The following is a 15796-nucleotide window of genomic DNA, read 5'->3' on the forward strand; positions in this document are numbered from 1 at the left end:
GCTTGTTATTGCGGTCAAGATCCAATGCTCGTGCGGAATATCCGTTGAATTGTCAAGAATATATATACTATACAATATGATACAGAGTACGCGGACTCGATGACAAACAAGAAAACACAAGTGCCGCCCATTAACCATCCGTCAACACAAACTATGATACAATGCAAAGTCATTTCACCAGGAACCGAAGCATAGTGTACACACGAAAACATCATGCAATGTCAACCAAATACGAGACAGCAATGTGTGCACCATGAAATGTGACCAAGTAATAGGTACGGCCGAATGGAGAATAGAAGGAAAAGGGGGTAAAGAAAGAGATATGAAAAATTTCGGGGTATATGGCGTAAGGTATTGAGACAAGAAGATAGAGAGAGAAAGAGAGGATCAAGTCTGTCGTTTAGAAAAGAAGCTTGATATCAATGAGCTCTGAATTGCCCGGACGATCACGCTCCATATGGAACCACCAGTCCCGGCCCGTCTTGTGGTTCCAGGATCCAGTGCATGTGTCTTTGTCCCAAGGTAAAGCAGCCCCACTGAAGCTGCTCATGGGTGTAATTGGTGTTGTGGGAGTAGTCGGCGATGTGCCCATCATAGAACGACCACTCAGACTGCCCCAGCCAAACCTTGACGTGGCGGATGCAGGAGAAGTGGGTTCCTCTGGTGGAGGGGGAGGGGGAACATCGCTGCCAAAGCAGTTGACACCAACGCCCGCAGCATATGATAGTGACTGGTTCGAGGCAAGCAGCTGTTTCCAGCCAATCAAGCCACCGTCTGACTCCTGGCCCGTGATATCAGGGCGGAGTATAAAGTGAGGGATGGAAGCGCCTGTTGTGGGATCCCGCAGTCCACTTCGGCCCATGAATGTGGGCATGTTGAACTGGTAGACTGTTTTGGGACCACTGTGGTCATTCTCTTGGTGTTTGTATCGCTCGGCGGCGGCCCAGATCCCGTAATCGTCCATCTCCTGATCTGGATCATCTTCGAATTGGGAGGCTTGGGCGTTGTCCGGTACATAACTATCCGACCAATCCTGAATCAGAACTGGCATTCCTGCTTCGGTGTCCTTGGCTGCCATGTCAATGAATGTTTGGGCGCGGATTCGGGCTGAGGTCAGGTTGTTTCCTGCGGGTAGGGCGAGTGGTCGAGTGTTCACTGATCCGTGGGAGCTCCGGGGCAGGCTGTATCGATCTGGTCGGAGTAGGGCTTGGCCTTTGGTGATGGGACGGCAGGCGGCTTGGAGTGCACCGGGGGGCTCCACGTCGGAGGGTGCGCGGAGGGCTTCCAGTTCGGGGAAGCCGGCGGAGATAATGCTTTGGGCGAGATGGAAGTTGGGGGTGTTGGAGGGTTTGGAGGATTTCTGGAAAGGGAGGGTATCAAGTCGGGTGAGTGCTGTATGAGGATCTGGGCAAGCGACATCCCAGTGGAGGTATTTGAGAGTGGATGAAGCAAGAATGGGCTGGAAGATCATGTCCTCGTCTGGTAAAGTCGGACATTTTTCTGTCTGAACGATCTTGAATCGTTCCAGCTGTCGGAGTGAGGAAAGAATCTTGGAGATAGCCAACAACGATTCGATGTTTTGTTCGACCAGGATGAACGTCTTGAGGGAAGCAGATTCGGGGCGAGAGGTAAACTGCGTGAGACCAGCATCTGTGATTCCAGGCAAGTTTTCAAGCCTTAATGATTCCAAAGGTGGCAAACACAGCAAGGTGTTATCATCAAACGAGTCTTCGTCGAAGGAGGTAATGCACAGGTTTCGCAACGAAGGAAGAAGGTTGAACATGCGAAGGGACACGCTGGGCTCCAAAGCGCCATTCCCATTCAAGCCATAAAGCATCAAAGTCTCCAAATTTGACCAAGATGTATGGTATTCCAAAAACTCGAACATTTGAGAAGGACCCAGACTTCCAGGACAGGAGTCATCGCGGGTGGACATCTCAGATACCTCCGCAGCCTCACCCAAAACCCAAGTATGTTCTTTCAGCTTCTTGCGCGTTGACAGAGCATGGGTCAATCGGTCAAACTCGTGGTGATATGGAATTGACAGACCCAAGAGGCGCTCCAGATTTGGACACACCATGACCACGGATGCCACCAAGTCGCGATACTCCTGCCATTGCGTACTTTGCTTCGCAGTGGTGAAGAGCAAATCCAATTGAGGAACGCGCAGCTCGTAAACGAGGTTGGCCAGCAACTTTCGTTCGCGCAGGGTCCGTCTCAACAGCTTTAGGCGACTGCCTCGCTTGAGGCGGTATTTCTTTAATTGAGCGGGGCAGTCGTTCCCGACAATTTGTGCACTGTTATATCTGTATGGCACGTTCAGTCAGCAAGGCTATTGCATTATTCAGGCCCTGATTTCACACAGGGTAACAGAGTAAAGGCGAAGTGTTGAATGTGAACTTACAAAGGTCCTCGAACGGCTCTTTCCCATGGCCGACACGTCAAAGACAAAGCATGCAGATCTCGTTGAAAACACGTCGTACATCCTGTCTGATGCTGTCCTTTGTGCAGCTCTTCTAAATGGTGAATGATAACTTCATAAACCTCCTGGGGCACTCGACGTTGAACTGGTTCCGTGGATTTGGCTATAGAGCTCACAGAGTCGAATTGGCGGTAAGATGACGCGGGTGACGATGGGGAGTATGCGGTAGGCGCGGTAGAGGCGCTATAGTTCGTTCTGTAGGAGGATATTGAGGAAGTTCGCGAGGTAATTGGCTGAATGGAATCGTCGACATGGTTCTCAGGGATAGAAGTATAACAAGTCGCGATCTCTGGCCTAGCAACGACGCTCATTGTGAACTACTCTCGCATTGAAGCAAGATGCGTAGGAAATTTCCAACAAAAAAAAGCAAAGTCAATTCCCAATAAGGAGGAGTTCAGGAATGTAGGGGACTGCGGGCAGGCGTAAGGTGGACAGAAGATCGGCGGGTTCCAGGAATGTCCAACGTCACAGGACTCAAGGAACAAACAACGTAGTATCAAGAGAGAAGGAGAAGAGCAAAGTGAAGTGAAGACGTGAGATTTGAAAAAACCCCGTCAAATCGCAATAATAGTCGAGGGATATAATTTGCAGATCGCGTGAAAACGAGCGGAGTACGAGGCCCGTTTGATGCTAACGCTTGGCTTTCTCCAAATCAGCGCCACGTTTTTTTCTCCCACCTTCTTGCTCTTTTTTGTCGTTTTTGTCTTTTTTTGGCCGTGGAAAAACCGAAAAAAGGAAAGGTAGTGAGCAGCGGTCGATCCCTCCCCGCATCAGGAATGAGTCGAAAAGGACTTGAGCCGTGCAGCGCGCGTGTTGGAGAGCAGAGCGGAGTCGTTCGGGTGACAGGGGGCGGTTCAGGGGTTGAACTAGTTGTTCATACAATTCCTTGCCCTATGGGAGACAGGGATCCGCTGTTCTTCAGATCAATTGTGTTCAAACGGTGGAGACTCATTTATTACACACAGCTAACAGCGGGCATACGTACGTCTACTGTCATGAACCATGTTAATATCTACATACTCCATAGTGTACTCCGTACTATATAGTAAATGAAGTATCTCTAGATATTCTCTCCTTACATTACCCCCTATTCCCTTCTCATTGTGACTCTCTACACTCCATACTACACAAGACATGAAGTCTATCCAAGAATCCACATCACATTAGGTCCGAGTGCTGGCATAGACTATCGCTTATTTGGGGTTAATTCGGTGGGTCATACTTAGGGCCAACTTTTACCCCTTTTCCCTCTTTGCTTTTTAAGATTAATGTTACTATTATTACTTCTCTCACGCTTGGTTCTGTATCTTTTCATTGCTTTTGATTGAATGTACAAGAATGTCTCAGATTCTAGTATCCATTCATGTTTGACTACGGAGTACTTCTCACACCTCTCTTGTCTCTTCTTTTTGGGACGTTTTTCCAAGGTTTACTTCTGTATAAAAGGCCCAAGCGCTGATGCATATGGATAAAAAAGGTAATTGGGCGGATGCAGGCGCAGGAACACCCTTTTTTCCCTCTCGTTTACTCCAGGATGGTCTGCGCGTCACTGCATGGCATGGGTGGATCGACATATCAACCAACTTTTACCACTTCACTATTGATAAAATATGGGTGGTCTGAATATGTACTCCGCAGAATCGTATGGCTCTCATTTACTCCAATACTGCATTCTTCCAATATTCCATGACTAGTACGGAATACTCTGTTCTCCGCAGTACTCCGTACTCCTATTTCAGATCATTCCCCTAGCAACACAATATACTTGTAGCCATGGTGGCTTCTCAAGCTGATCACAATCCATGGATCCATTTGTTTCGCTCTCGCGACACCCAACTCGAAACAAACATGAAAATGGCTAGAAAGATTTACTCAAGCCGCTCGGGTCGATCTTGTCATTTCCCATGAGGATCCACGACAATATTTTGTTATCAGCACGAATTTGGAATCCGGAGGCTCTCCGTATTATAGGGCAGAGATACAAGTGGACTGTCAATTTCAAATCTCTCACGAGAATGCCACTCCATCTTTCACTGCCACATCGAGATCGAATGGCGCAATTGGTCCCGAAACCGAGATGGACCCCTAGGGTGTCCCCACCAGATCGGGATTTTCAGCTGGAATTCGTCCACACGATCCCGTGTTCCCACGTTCTCAAGTCGATCTCTGGGCTTGAAGATCTGGCTGCCGAGCTGGTTCGCTATGTCCGATTGGATATGCATTTACGGAGTAGCCTTGTCGCACAGCATATGTACAAAGTCTAGTGGCACCAGTGCTACGGCGTACAGACAACATGCTAGTGGAGGTGTGAGTGGGCCAAATTTCTGGCACCGAGGACCGCCGAGGATTGACTGGGGACCTGCAGATCTCGTTCCCGGGAGATTGTTGCCATGGTTAATGCTCTGAATCATGTCTTTTAAGGTTTCATCGTGACGGCAATTCCACTCAAGCCCTGGAGGTGACGTCGGTACGCTGTAGGTGATCAGTTTCAAATCCGAACATCGTGTGATTCTGCTCAGGTGTTTCCGGTTATTTTCTAATTTGTGCTATGCAAGAAATCTCGCGTCTTGAAGGCTCGACGGCTTTCAACCTGGGCCTTATGTTTCATTGACATTTTCAGAGTATCTAGGCTACTGCATTCCAGAATAGTACTGAAACTAGTTCGTCTGAGGTCTCAGTAGAGGACATGAATTCCATGACATGTTCACAGTCCACGGGTGCATGAAGAAGACCAAGTTGAAATGCAAGTTCACCGGAGATGGTTTCCGCTGGTAGAACCTTCCAATGTTGAAATTACATTGGGCCGTTCCAAGGTTCCAAAGCTAGTGATCTGCTCGATTGTAGCATATATTCGTACCATTCATGGATGATTTGTTCAGGCACGACTGTCGCAGAAAAGTATTTCGGTCTAGTATATATTTCAACATGCCATTATGTATCCACCCACTGCCTTGAGCGATATTCTATATCGAGGTCTAACATATTCATGGACCGTATCCCACAATCAACAGGACCGGAGAAGTTGAGTGAACTAGATTGGTAGGTACACTAAAAACATGAAAGCAAAAGAAAAAAGTCAAAATATATAAAAAGTGACAGACGTGGGAAACGAGCCGTGGAGCTCGGGTACCGCTAGGAATGGCCAAGCTCAACGGCTCTAACTGGCAGCAATTATATCGATCCATGAGGTCTATCTGATGCATCTTGCTTACCATCAGAGTCAACAAACACCGTCTGAAGTTGATACAATAGCCTCACAACATATGCTTTATATGGACTTCCAAGGTTAGCAAGAACAATACCTTGCTCTTAACTTCAGCCTCGGGAGGATTTGCTTGAAATATCAAGCCTGTATGCGCATTAGAAGACCACTACTCTGTACTCTGCCCAGATGTACAATTGAGGCAAGTTCCAAGTTTTCCAAGCGGTGATCTAATCTCACCCTCACGAGCTAGCTATTCAACATAATCGTGTGTTTTTTTTCTCATTATCTACTCTGACTTTAACCTTCTGCCTCTTGCATAACATCACATATATCAAAGCTTCGTCTCCCTGACCTGATCCTTCGAGAACCGGTATACAACATCCCCAAACGATCCGGTTGGAAAAACATAAAACCACTTCAAATTTGATGGCCCCGTATTGACAATTCCATGCTCAGCATCTGATGGAATAAATACCGTACTGCCAGCAGACACTTTGCTTGCCACACCGTCAATAGCAACTTCGCCCTCGCCCTCAAGGATATGATAGATCTCAGCCTGTGTGTGTCTGTGTGCGCAGAGGTGACCCGTCGCCGGTGGACAGACTGCTATTCCAGCAGAGAGGTCTGTAGAATTGGTTTGCGACGACGAGATCAATGTGTGCCAAGTGACGTCGCCATAGACATTGGTAGGGAACGACTCTGGGGTGGTTCTTGTGGTATATCCAGGTTGGATAATCGTTGGGCTTGCTTTTGGCATTCTGGCGGATCAGTCAAGGGTGATTCAGTGAAGGTCACTTTCAAGGCTGTTGTCAGGTAGGAGGGGCTTTTTATATATGCATCTCAAGCTGTTATCAACTGCTGGCGTTGTTAGATCCTGTGCCATATTGTGTTGCTGTACTTAGTATAGGACCTTGACGAGGACTCGATTTCCCAAAGCGGAAATTAGATCCCTTCCAATATGACTGCATCAACGGCATCCAGAAGAATGGCGGAATCAGAGAGTGGATCTCGTAATCAATCAGTCTGGCCTAGTCGAGTCTATATCAGCAAAGCACGCAAATAGAAAGTTCCCTACATTCTGACACGTTGGTTGGGTTCAACATGAGGATCAAAATCACGATCACAGCTGGGCATTACTGGAGTGCCTGACCAGAATTTCAAGGTCGGTAATCATCCGTACTCGGGCACCCACATTTCACTATAGCCCGAGCACACGTAGAGGCTCCCAAGAAAGTCTTTACTGCTGATGATTGGACCCAAATTGGGACATATACATCTGAGCGCTGATTTACCACCATAAGACGCTACCTATATTCAGAACGAGAAGAGAAAACGACAAAGCTCAGAGAGCAGGTATCATGTTTCAAGATGAGATCTCAGCAAACAGAGGTATAGATAGAGAGTAAAGTTGCCAAGAAAAGATGACATAGACTAATTGACCCAAAGGAACATGACATGAGAACAGACATGAAGACATTGAAGCCATAAAATTACCCAAAAGCCAAACTCCACCGAACACGCAGATACCCCTCGAGAACACTTGAAGTCGCTCAATCCTCCGAGGGGTGGGGGTATGTGTCTGAAGACCGACTGCAACAAGCAAGAGTTTGCAACCAGCAAGCGTAGGCATGACATAACATCGCCAAGTTGACAGACAGATGACAGACTGAAGGGATGAAAGAAAGGACGGGGGGCAAATTCGTAACAGCTCGCGGTACCTAATCGGGGTGAGAGTCAAGTATGGAAACCCATATTTGCGGAAAGCAACGCAATCCAAAGGCATGTACAAGAGATAAAGAAGAATTTATGCCAGATCAATGACTCCATGATCATGCAGAAGAAAGGAAAACGTAATCACATGTCAAAGGTATCGTCAACGTTGAAAATCCCGGACTCGGTGCCGTCGTGTGCCTTGTGGGAAACAGGGACGTGGTGATCGACAGAGTTGCCGGAGCGGTGGCCTCGTTGCCACTCGTGGTCATGCAAGCCATCTTCTTCCATATGGTCACTGTCGTCCATAAGGTGGTGGTCGATGGAGCTCTCGTTCACAAAGGTGAACCCCTTGAAGTTGGCTTGCATGCCGGGCGACAAGGGGGTGGAGGCCGGCATGAGGCCATTGGCCAATGCTGCAGCGCGGAGGTTGAGGGAGTTGTTCATCTCCAGTGCGTTTGTGAATTCGGGATCGAAGTTCGAAGTGTCGGTGTCGGATTGCAACTGGGGCTTGAATGGCGGGATGACTTGCTTACGGCAGAGTGTGTCCCAGTTGATGTCGGAGAAGAAAGGATGCTCCATTAGCTCCTTGGCATCGCCATTAGCTCCGAGTCGGTGCTTGGGATTGCGGTTCAGCAGTCCCTTAACAAAGTTGCGACCCTCCGTGCTGAGAGCATCACGGGGGAATCTGACTTTGCCGAACGCAATGTTCTTGTACATTTGCTGGGTATCCTCGGCGTAGAACGGACTCCAGCCGCAGCACATCTCAAAGACTAGAACACCCAGGGACCAGAAGTCGACCATCTTGGTGTAACCCTGTTCATCGAGTAAAACCTCTGGAGCCAGATACTCGGTGGTACCGCAGAATGTATTGGTAGTGTCGTCTGAGGCAAGGTTGGCCTTTGACAGACCGAAATCACACAGTGCAATGTGACCGTTTGCGTCCAAAAGGATGTTCTCGGGCTTCAAGTCACGGTAGACAATATCGTGGTCGTGAAGGTGCTGGAGAGCGAGAATTAACTCGGCAATATAGAACTTGGCCCTTGCCTCCTGGAATCGACCTTCGCGCTGCAAATGCCAGAACAGTTCGCCACCGGACATGTAATCTGTGACGAGATATAGATCTGTAGGGGTCTGGAAAGAGAACTTGAGGCCGACAATGAATGGGGATGCCGTCATGGCGGTGCGGACTAAGATATTGCGCTCGCCGAGTGTGTGTACCACCTCCTTCTTTTGGATGATGACCTTCTTAGAGAGGACCTTCATCGCATAAATACGCTGAGTATCCTTCTTCTTAACTTGGTAGACCTGACCGAAGGTTCCCTTGCCGATAAGTTTGAGGATGAGGAAGTCGTTCGGTCCCACCTGTTTCCGATCTGTCTTTTCGAAGTTCATATCGAGATGAATCTCACCCGACACTTGGTTGTCTCCGTCACCACGGGCAACCAAGGGGAACCAGCCTTCAAGTCGACTGTGATCTTCCTTGAGGTTGATACAAAGGCGAACGTGGCCCAGGAAAGCTTCTTGGTTATTTCGGTCATACACTGTGACATCAAGTTCTGACTGATCACCCATCACATCACTGGAGAAAGATGGTTAGCACATGGTGCATGTCATGGGGTTCGGCTGGAGCAAACATACAAGGTTGCCTCGTGATCCCAATGAGGATCTGTTACGGGAGTCCGACCCTTATGATCACCTTCAGCGATAGTGTTTTGGCTGCTGGATCTTGATTTCAAGGGAATGGCCATTGGCCGACCAGCAGCCTCCTCTGCATCTGACTCCTGCTGGCGCCGTTTCGTTTCTTCTTCACCGTCGCGGGCACCCTTCGAGATGTACTCATTCCACTCAAAAACACAAACCACATACGGGTCGAAACTCGGCCTTAACCCTCGGCCATCTGTGATCTTCACAAACAATTTACCATTGATCGGGCCCGTGGGTGCGCCGTTGGCTGGGGACGATGAAGACTGGGAAGGGAATGCTTCATCGAGCTTCATGGTGATCTCGTCCGTGGAGGTTTCCATGTTCTCCGGCTTCGACTCGGGAGAGGGCTCTGGCGGGGTCTCTTGGCAGGTCTCTTGCGGGGCCGACGTAACGGACTTTTGTGAGGCGGCTTCGTTTGACATGGCCCGGGGAGTAAGAGGTGGAGTGTTCTTAAGGCGCGACCCATCGGGTGCGTTTCCAGTTAGCTTGGCAAGATTCTCGGAAGATACTGAAACATGCGGCTTCTCATGGTCCAGGAGGGGAGCGTCGGTCAGGGAAACATCATCCGAGGAGGGAGGGAGGGAAGGATTGGAAAAATGTGGGGCAAGAACAGAGTCATCAGAGACACTGGAGACTGGGTGCGAGGTTTGACGACGGGAAGGACTCTCATCGGGAGGGGTGATTGTGGGTGGAACAAGATATTTCTTCAGGGTGGTAAAGATAGACGACACTCCAGGACTCGTCCCAAGCTCCATATCATCTGAATCATGTTGTAACAGGGAATGGGGAGGGGTTGGCAAGCTGGACTGTTCGTCCTCCATTTTCTCGGATGCGTCATCCTGCTCCATCATCACAAAGGACTCAGAGGAACTGGACGAGTGGTGGGTATGCGCATTGGGTGATTCCTCGGATGGCTTCGATAGGCACGACCAGAGCCGCGGGCTCGCTTTTGCACCGGAGAAAGAACCAACCTGGAAGTAGTTGTGCATGAGGGAAGGCACACGCTTGTCCGCGGGGTCCGGCTCGGGAGTAGCGATTCCTGTCGGTGTGGGTGTTGACCCGTTCGACCCGATGTGGTCTTGAGTATCGTCCTCGGCGCTGGGATGGAAATGTTAGTCATGCAGCGAAAAAAGCGAGTGGGATCAAGATCTTCGACGCAGGCGGAGGGCCGAGAAAGTTCGAAAGGCAAAGAGCAGACATTCTCCTCACGCGCATTTCATGCAGGCCCCGAAGAGAACCAATGCAGCATGCGGTGTGAGGGGAGGGGGGGGATCGTGGACCCTCTTTTTTCCCTTTCCAACCCCGCCTTAGGAAGAAATGGGGGAACTCACGGGGTTGACTTCATGTCGCCGTGTAGCACGGATTCGTGGGCGGCCATAGTGCTTCCATTCAACGCTCTTCAAAAGGAAGAACTGGGGCTGGTAAAAATTGAGGAAGTTGGGAAAGAAACTTCGATGGTTCGAAATTGATGAGCTAAGGCGGGATCGGCTCCCGACGCCCAACGATAAGATAATTCCGTCGGTTTTCCTCGTTTTCCTCGTTTCGCTTGTTTCCTCGTTCTCGCTTTTGGAATATTCGATATTCTTCGATGCCCTCGGAGAAATCGGATGCTCCCCTCAGGTGTCAGGTCAGAGGGGAAAATAAGGCAAATATGGTGCAAATGGACAAATAGTCCACGGGGCCGTGCCTCATAAGAATCCTTATGTAGCCTAAAGCAGATACTCCCAGCTGAGCAGTGCTGACAGGATGACCTTCTGAAAAGGACCGATACTAAAAAAAGAGAGCAGGAGGTGCATTCTTGTATCTGAACAGGCTCCTAGGCCCTCTCATTGCCCCCCAACGCAGTGACCGTGGCCAAATGAAGAAGACTTTACCAAAAAAGAACAAGAGCAGGACAAACGGCTATGAGTGGACAATCTCGATTATTCAATTCAATATGACTTTATTTTTAATTTTTAATTTCCTTTATTCTTTGATTTTGATTGATTTTGAATCTGGGATTATCTCGAGAATTACTCGGAGCGAATAGTCCTAATGCGGCACTCATCTTAATCTAGAATTACTACTTCCTTCGGTACTTATTTCCCTTGGCCCTGAGATTTGAGTCTTCTGAGAGTGCCCTTCATACTCCGTACTGTACTAGTAAGCATTTGATTAAATCTACAGTGCCAGAATGACGCTGTGTTACCGTGCCTTTTTTCACATATGCGCGGTTTCCTCTTGGGAGCCCTGATATTGTCATAAATGATCATATTCGTTCATATCTCTTTCGATGCTAATCTCGCAATATCCCAAATATCCCATTTCGCGCTCTAATCGCTCTCCACTTCGAGGCGGGGTAGTATATTTCATCATCTCTGACAACATTGAACAGAATTAGACCGCTTCTCTCGGAGCAATGCCTTCCGATTCTTTCCAGAACTCTGGTCTTGCACTCAGATAATTCATGAACTTGATAACGTATCCTTACATGCGTCATCGGGCGCCGTGAGGGCCCTAACCTCCGGGCGCTAACATGTGGTTCGGCGGATCTAACAGCCGAACAATGTACGTGCCACAGATCCCAAGGCTACGGAATACTGTGTGCTGGATGCAGAGAAGGAAAACCGACGCTAGACAGAGCCATGTCGATCTCAAAGCAATCCCCTCAGCGTGTGGTATCCGCACGAATACGTGGGGGGGAAGGGCTGAGGGGAATATCAAGGGATCGACGGGTACCTCCCGCAGCTGGATTTATACTTACGAATAATCTCATGGGGAAATACACATCCATTTAATTTATCCAAGGATCGTGTTCAATTGTACAACATCCCTGGACTGAAATAATAGGCTGCTTTTATATGATTTCAATGCGGTCGGGTCTCTCTTCAGGCTCAAAGCCACCAAATATGCGTGGTTTCAAGCTGGTTTCAAGGCGCATTCTCTGTAATGCACACCACCGAGCCCGAGTCTGGAATTGATTTGTAGGTCATCTGCATTATGAGAACAAGTCATGATCTGCACTCTCCCTCAGTAATTGCCTTTCCATTTGGCATGATCCGTTGGTCCCAAGCTCTCTGCAGATACCCTAAGTTGATCGACTATGATTCATGGGGATTTGTTTTCCTGAGCGTTCGGGTTACCCTGTTGGTTTAGCCAGAAACCGTTACATGTCGAGATTGAATAAATTTCGCTAGCCGCGTCAATGCAATGTCCTATATCTTCCACAGGCCCAAGTGCCACTTCGCTACCACACTTGAGAAACCGAATTCCCTGTTTATCAACAACCTTTGACCTGGGGTTGGATATGCTCAAACCTCCTTTCAAGCTCGAGGGTCTATCCCTCACATGTGATATTGAGCATTTGAAACAGTCCTGGTGATATATTTTACCTAACGCAGACTCAACAAAGATGTGGTCAATGGTAACACAAGCAGTATACTAACTTGCTTTGGTATTCATGCATCTTTCTCAATGGGATCCTCAGATTCCGTCACCCAATACCAAAATAAAGCCAGCGTGCATGGCAGGGTGATTCGGGGAATAACGGTGCGCTAACTGACCGGTGATCATTTGCGGGATTTCGCTGACACGACGATCCACCATGCGTTGAATATTGAATATTGAATTTCTGCACTGTGGCAGTGACGATTCAGGTAGGAGATATCCCCAAGTCGTAGATGCTTATCCTGTCTAGGCAGCTAGTAGTATCTATAATGATATGAGAATCCACCCCTAACAACGGCGACGAGTAACTAGGGTCCCAGTTGTCAGCCTATATTTTGTACTAAACGACTACTCTCACAAGTTCATCTAGGCACCCCGAGTACCGCCAAGACTATACGACAAAGGCGACTGCTATTAGCCCCTTTGTTCATGGGTGAGATTAAAAGAGAGCCTCGAACAGTGAAACAACATTTGAGTCTCTCAGCCGATATAGCATGCTGATGTTTCAAGTGACATCTGACCAGCGTTGTTATCACGATTCGTGAGGGAAGACCTCAAAACCCAAGGGTTCGTCAACATCATTCTTGGAAGATTTGAGACGGCTATGGCGGGTGAAGGCCTAGAAGCACAAGAGAACAAACCTCGACCGCAGTCAAAAGCAGCAAGTTTGCCGATCAATGGTCTAGGAAGCCGGGATGCTCCGTTGGTTGAAGAAGCGCAAATGATGTCATGGAAGAAGCCTTGGCGTTGCCTCATGTTTGCACAATTTGCACATACACCTAATCATTGGTGTATCACATGACCCTACATGAATTAAAGGCGGTGAATCACGTGTTTGATTGCTTTTCACGTGACTCTATCAGGAAAGGAAATAGCTTCCTTTGCGCCTCTACGCAACGACCACGGCCCAACGCGATAATGCCTCGAAAGTCAAGGGCCGCTGCCCAGGCCGCTGCGGAATTAATTAGTGAGTCTATCCATCTCACTTTCTATCACATATCGCATAGTGTCCAATGCCCTGCGCCAACAATTTCACTCCCCTTAGACGCGCTCGCGATTAACCCATCATAGAAAATGTTCCTGTCCTGCCTGAGGGTTCCGATGAAGAAATGCTCGATGCACCTCCATCTCATGAATCTTCGCCCGTAGCTGAATCCCACCATTCATCCGAACACGACCCAGACTCCGAATCCATGGCTCAACCAGAAGCTGCAGATGAATCTCAGCCTCAATCTGAGTCTGAGACCAAAGTGGAGGCTGAAGCTGGAATGGAAGGCGAGGCGACAACGAACCCCGCAACGGATGCGGGAGAAAAAGAGGATGGAGAAGGAACACCAGCTACCCCCAAGGTGGAGGATGACACCAGCGTCGCAACTCCCGCGGAGGACTCCATTCTCACTGAAGCAGCTCCTACCCCCACACATGGTCCTGGTCGCCCCGGTATTTACCCTCGTGGAAAGCGCCGAATCGGTCGTCCTCCAAAGAACCCTCGCCCCATTGAATACGAGGCAGACGGTGAAACACCAATTCGAGTGACCACACCTGCCAAACGTCGCCGTGGTCGTCCTGCCGCCAGTGGAGGACGCTGGGCTCGCAACCGCGGTCCTTCTCATCTCACTCAAGTACCCATTGATAAAGAAGGAAACATGATGGATGTCATCAACGACGAGGTCTCAATCCCACCGGACCCAATTGGCGCCACAAAGGTCGATGAGAATGGCCACCTCCAAGGAGGACGTGAATACCGTGTTCGCACTTTTAAGATCCTTGGCCGTGGAGATCGCCTCTACATGTTGTCCACAGAGCCGGCCCGTTGCATTGGTTTCCGTGACTCCTACCTCTTCTTCCAGAAGCACAAGATGCTGTACAAGATCATCATTGATGACGATGCCAAGCGTGATCTAATTGAACGTGACCTCATCCCACATTCCTATAAGGGTAGAGCCATCGGTGTGGTCACTGCGCGCTCTGTCTTCCGCGAGTTCGGCTCGAAGATCATCGTTGGCGGCAAGAAAATTACTGATGACTATGACGAAGCCGCTGCGCGTGAGCGAGGTGATGTTGAAGGCGATCTTTCTGTCCCCGAAGACAGAATCCCTGGTCCTGGAGAAGTCTATAATCGCAACCAGTATGTCGCATGGCATGGTGCCAGCAGTGTGTACCACAACAACGCGCCTTCAGTCCCACTTGCTGGCGGAAAGCCTGTCGATGGCAAGAAGCGTCGCGCACCCGTTACCGATGATAACTGGATGCTCGAGCATGCCCGTGCTGCCAGGTGAGTCTAGCTGTGCCAGCCAACAGTCCATAGCACCACAAGCTAACATATTCTTAGCAACTTTAACCACAAGATTGCTGACATGCGCCGCGCCAACCTAAACGGTGTTTACGACGTGCACACCAACATCATGCAATTCCCCAAGATCATGCAGCCAACCCACGCCCGCTGGGAGCGCGTACCCCCCAACCCAGAGGCTGCGATCGCCAGTGGCCTCACGACCGACATGAACTCACTGAACATCGACAACAAGGGGTCTCCTTCGGATGAAGCCAATACCAAGGCTACCCCTGAGCCCACAGAATCCAAGGAAGCTACCAACGGTGAAATTGCCACTGTTGAAACCACCGAACCCCCGACCACCATCTTCCCTCCTGTTTCCGCCCAAATCTACAACCGATACGTTGTCCAAGATATCGTTTACGAATCCCCGCAGTACTCGAACATGGGCGTTCCGGGACCTGACGGCGATGTGCACGACATCGGTCCCAATGGCATGGTCAGCGTTGCCGACCCTGCACACCCTGAATTCATGACCCCCGAGATCCTCGAGCTGCTCCCACCTGAGTGTAAGGATGCGCTCGCCGAATCTTGCGCTCGCGAAGTCGAGTGGAAGTCCAAATGGCGCACTGAGACACAGGATGGCGAGCGTGTCCAGCCCACCAAGAGCTACGCTTGGTACCCTTGATTGGAGCCTAGATCTCTGTGGCTTCGGTGGTTCTTTCTTGTCTTTTCTTGAGATTCTTGCGCAAGGCGAAATATGGGTTAGCATGGGCTGGGTGGCTGGACATGGCGGGCAAAAATGCCACTGGCGTTTTTCTTTTTTTGTTTCTTACCTGCTGGATACTCGGCATGCGCTATGAATCTTTCTACATCTTTGTGGTGTATTTAACTAAGCTTTTCTTGCTTGGGTTCTCGACGGCAGATCTTCTTATAGGATCTCTCACTCGATGTATCTGATAGCGGTTCTTCATTTGTTGTTTGTTTGACG

At 49.3% G+C, this 15796-nt stretch overlaps 4 protein-coding genes across 4 annotated transcripts; 1 reads left to right on the forward strand and 3 right to left on the reverse strand.

The window, feature by feature from the left end:
• Positions 1 to 400: 400 nt before the first annotated feature.
• N7506_001084 (uncharacterized protein) lies at positions 401 to 2793 on the reverse strand (the record flags this gene model as incomplete). The annotated part of the gene is made up of 2 exons (XM_056950380.1): positions 401 to 2306; positions 2405 to 2793. The coding sequence occupies 2 exons, from the start codon at positions 2791 to 2793 to the stop codon at positions 401 to 403; spliced, it is 2295 nt and encodes a 764-aa protein (XP_056816295.1).
• Positions 2794 to 6018: 3225 nt separating this feature from the next.
• Positions 6019 to 6444, reverse strand: N7506_001085 (uncharacterized protein; the record flags this gene model as incomplete). Its single annotated transcript, XM_056950381.1, has 1 exon — positions 6019 to 6444. The coding sequence occupies one exon, from the start codon at positions 6442 to 6444 to the stop codon at positions 6019 to 6021; it is 426 nt and encodes a 141-aa protein (XP_056816296.1).
• A 1097-nt stretch (positions 6445 to 7541) lies between these two features.
• schA (serine/threonine protein kinase SCH9) lies at positions 7542 to 10482 on the reverse strand (the record flags this gene model as incomplete). Its single annotated transcript, XM_056950382.1, has 3 exons — positions 7542 to 8979; positions 9039 to 10202; positions 10436 to 10482. 3 exons carry the CDS (start codon positions 10480 to 10482, stop codon positions 7542 to 7544), a joined length of 2649 nt encoding a protein of 882 aa, XP_056816297.1.
• Positions 10483 to 13448: 2966 nt separating this feature from the next.
• N7506_001087 (Chromatin-remodelling complex RSC SWI/SNF subunit Rsc7/Swp82) lies at positions 13449 to 15493 on the forward strand (the record flags this gene model as incomplete). The annotated part of the gene is made up of 3 exons (XM_056950383.1): positions 13449 to 13497; positions 13602 to 14805; positions 14863 to 15493. 3 exons carry the CDS (start codon positions 13449 to 13451, stop codon positions 15491 to 15493), a joined length of 1884 nt encoding a protein of 627 aa, XP_056816298.1.
• Positions 15494 to 15796: the final 303 nt, after the last annotated feature.

This window comes from Penicillium brevicompactum (assembly GCF_028827555.1).
Source record: "Penicillium brevicompactum strain IBT 35665 chromosome Unknown utg000001l_segment0_segment0, whole genome shotgun sequence".
In the NCBI taxonomy this organism is placed as follows: domain Eukaryota; kingdom Fungi; phylum Ascomycota; class Eurotiomycetes; order Eurotiales; family Aspergillaceae; genus Penicillium; species Penicillium brevicompactum.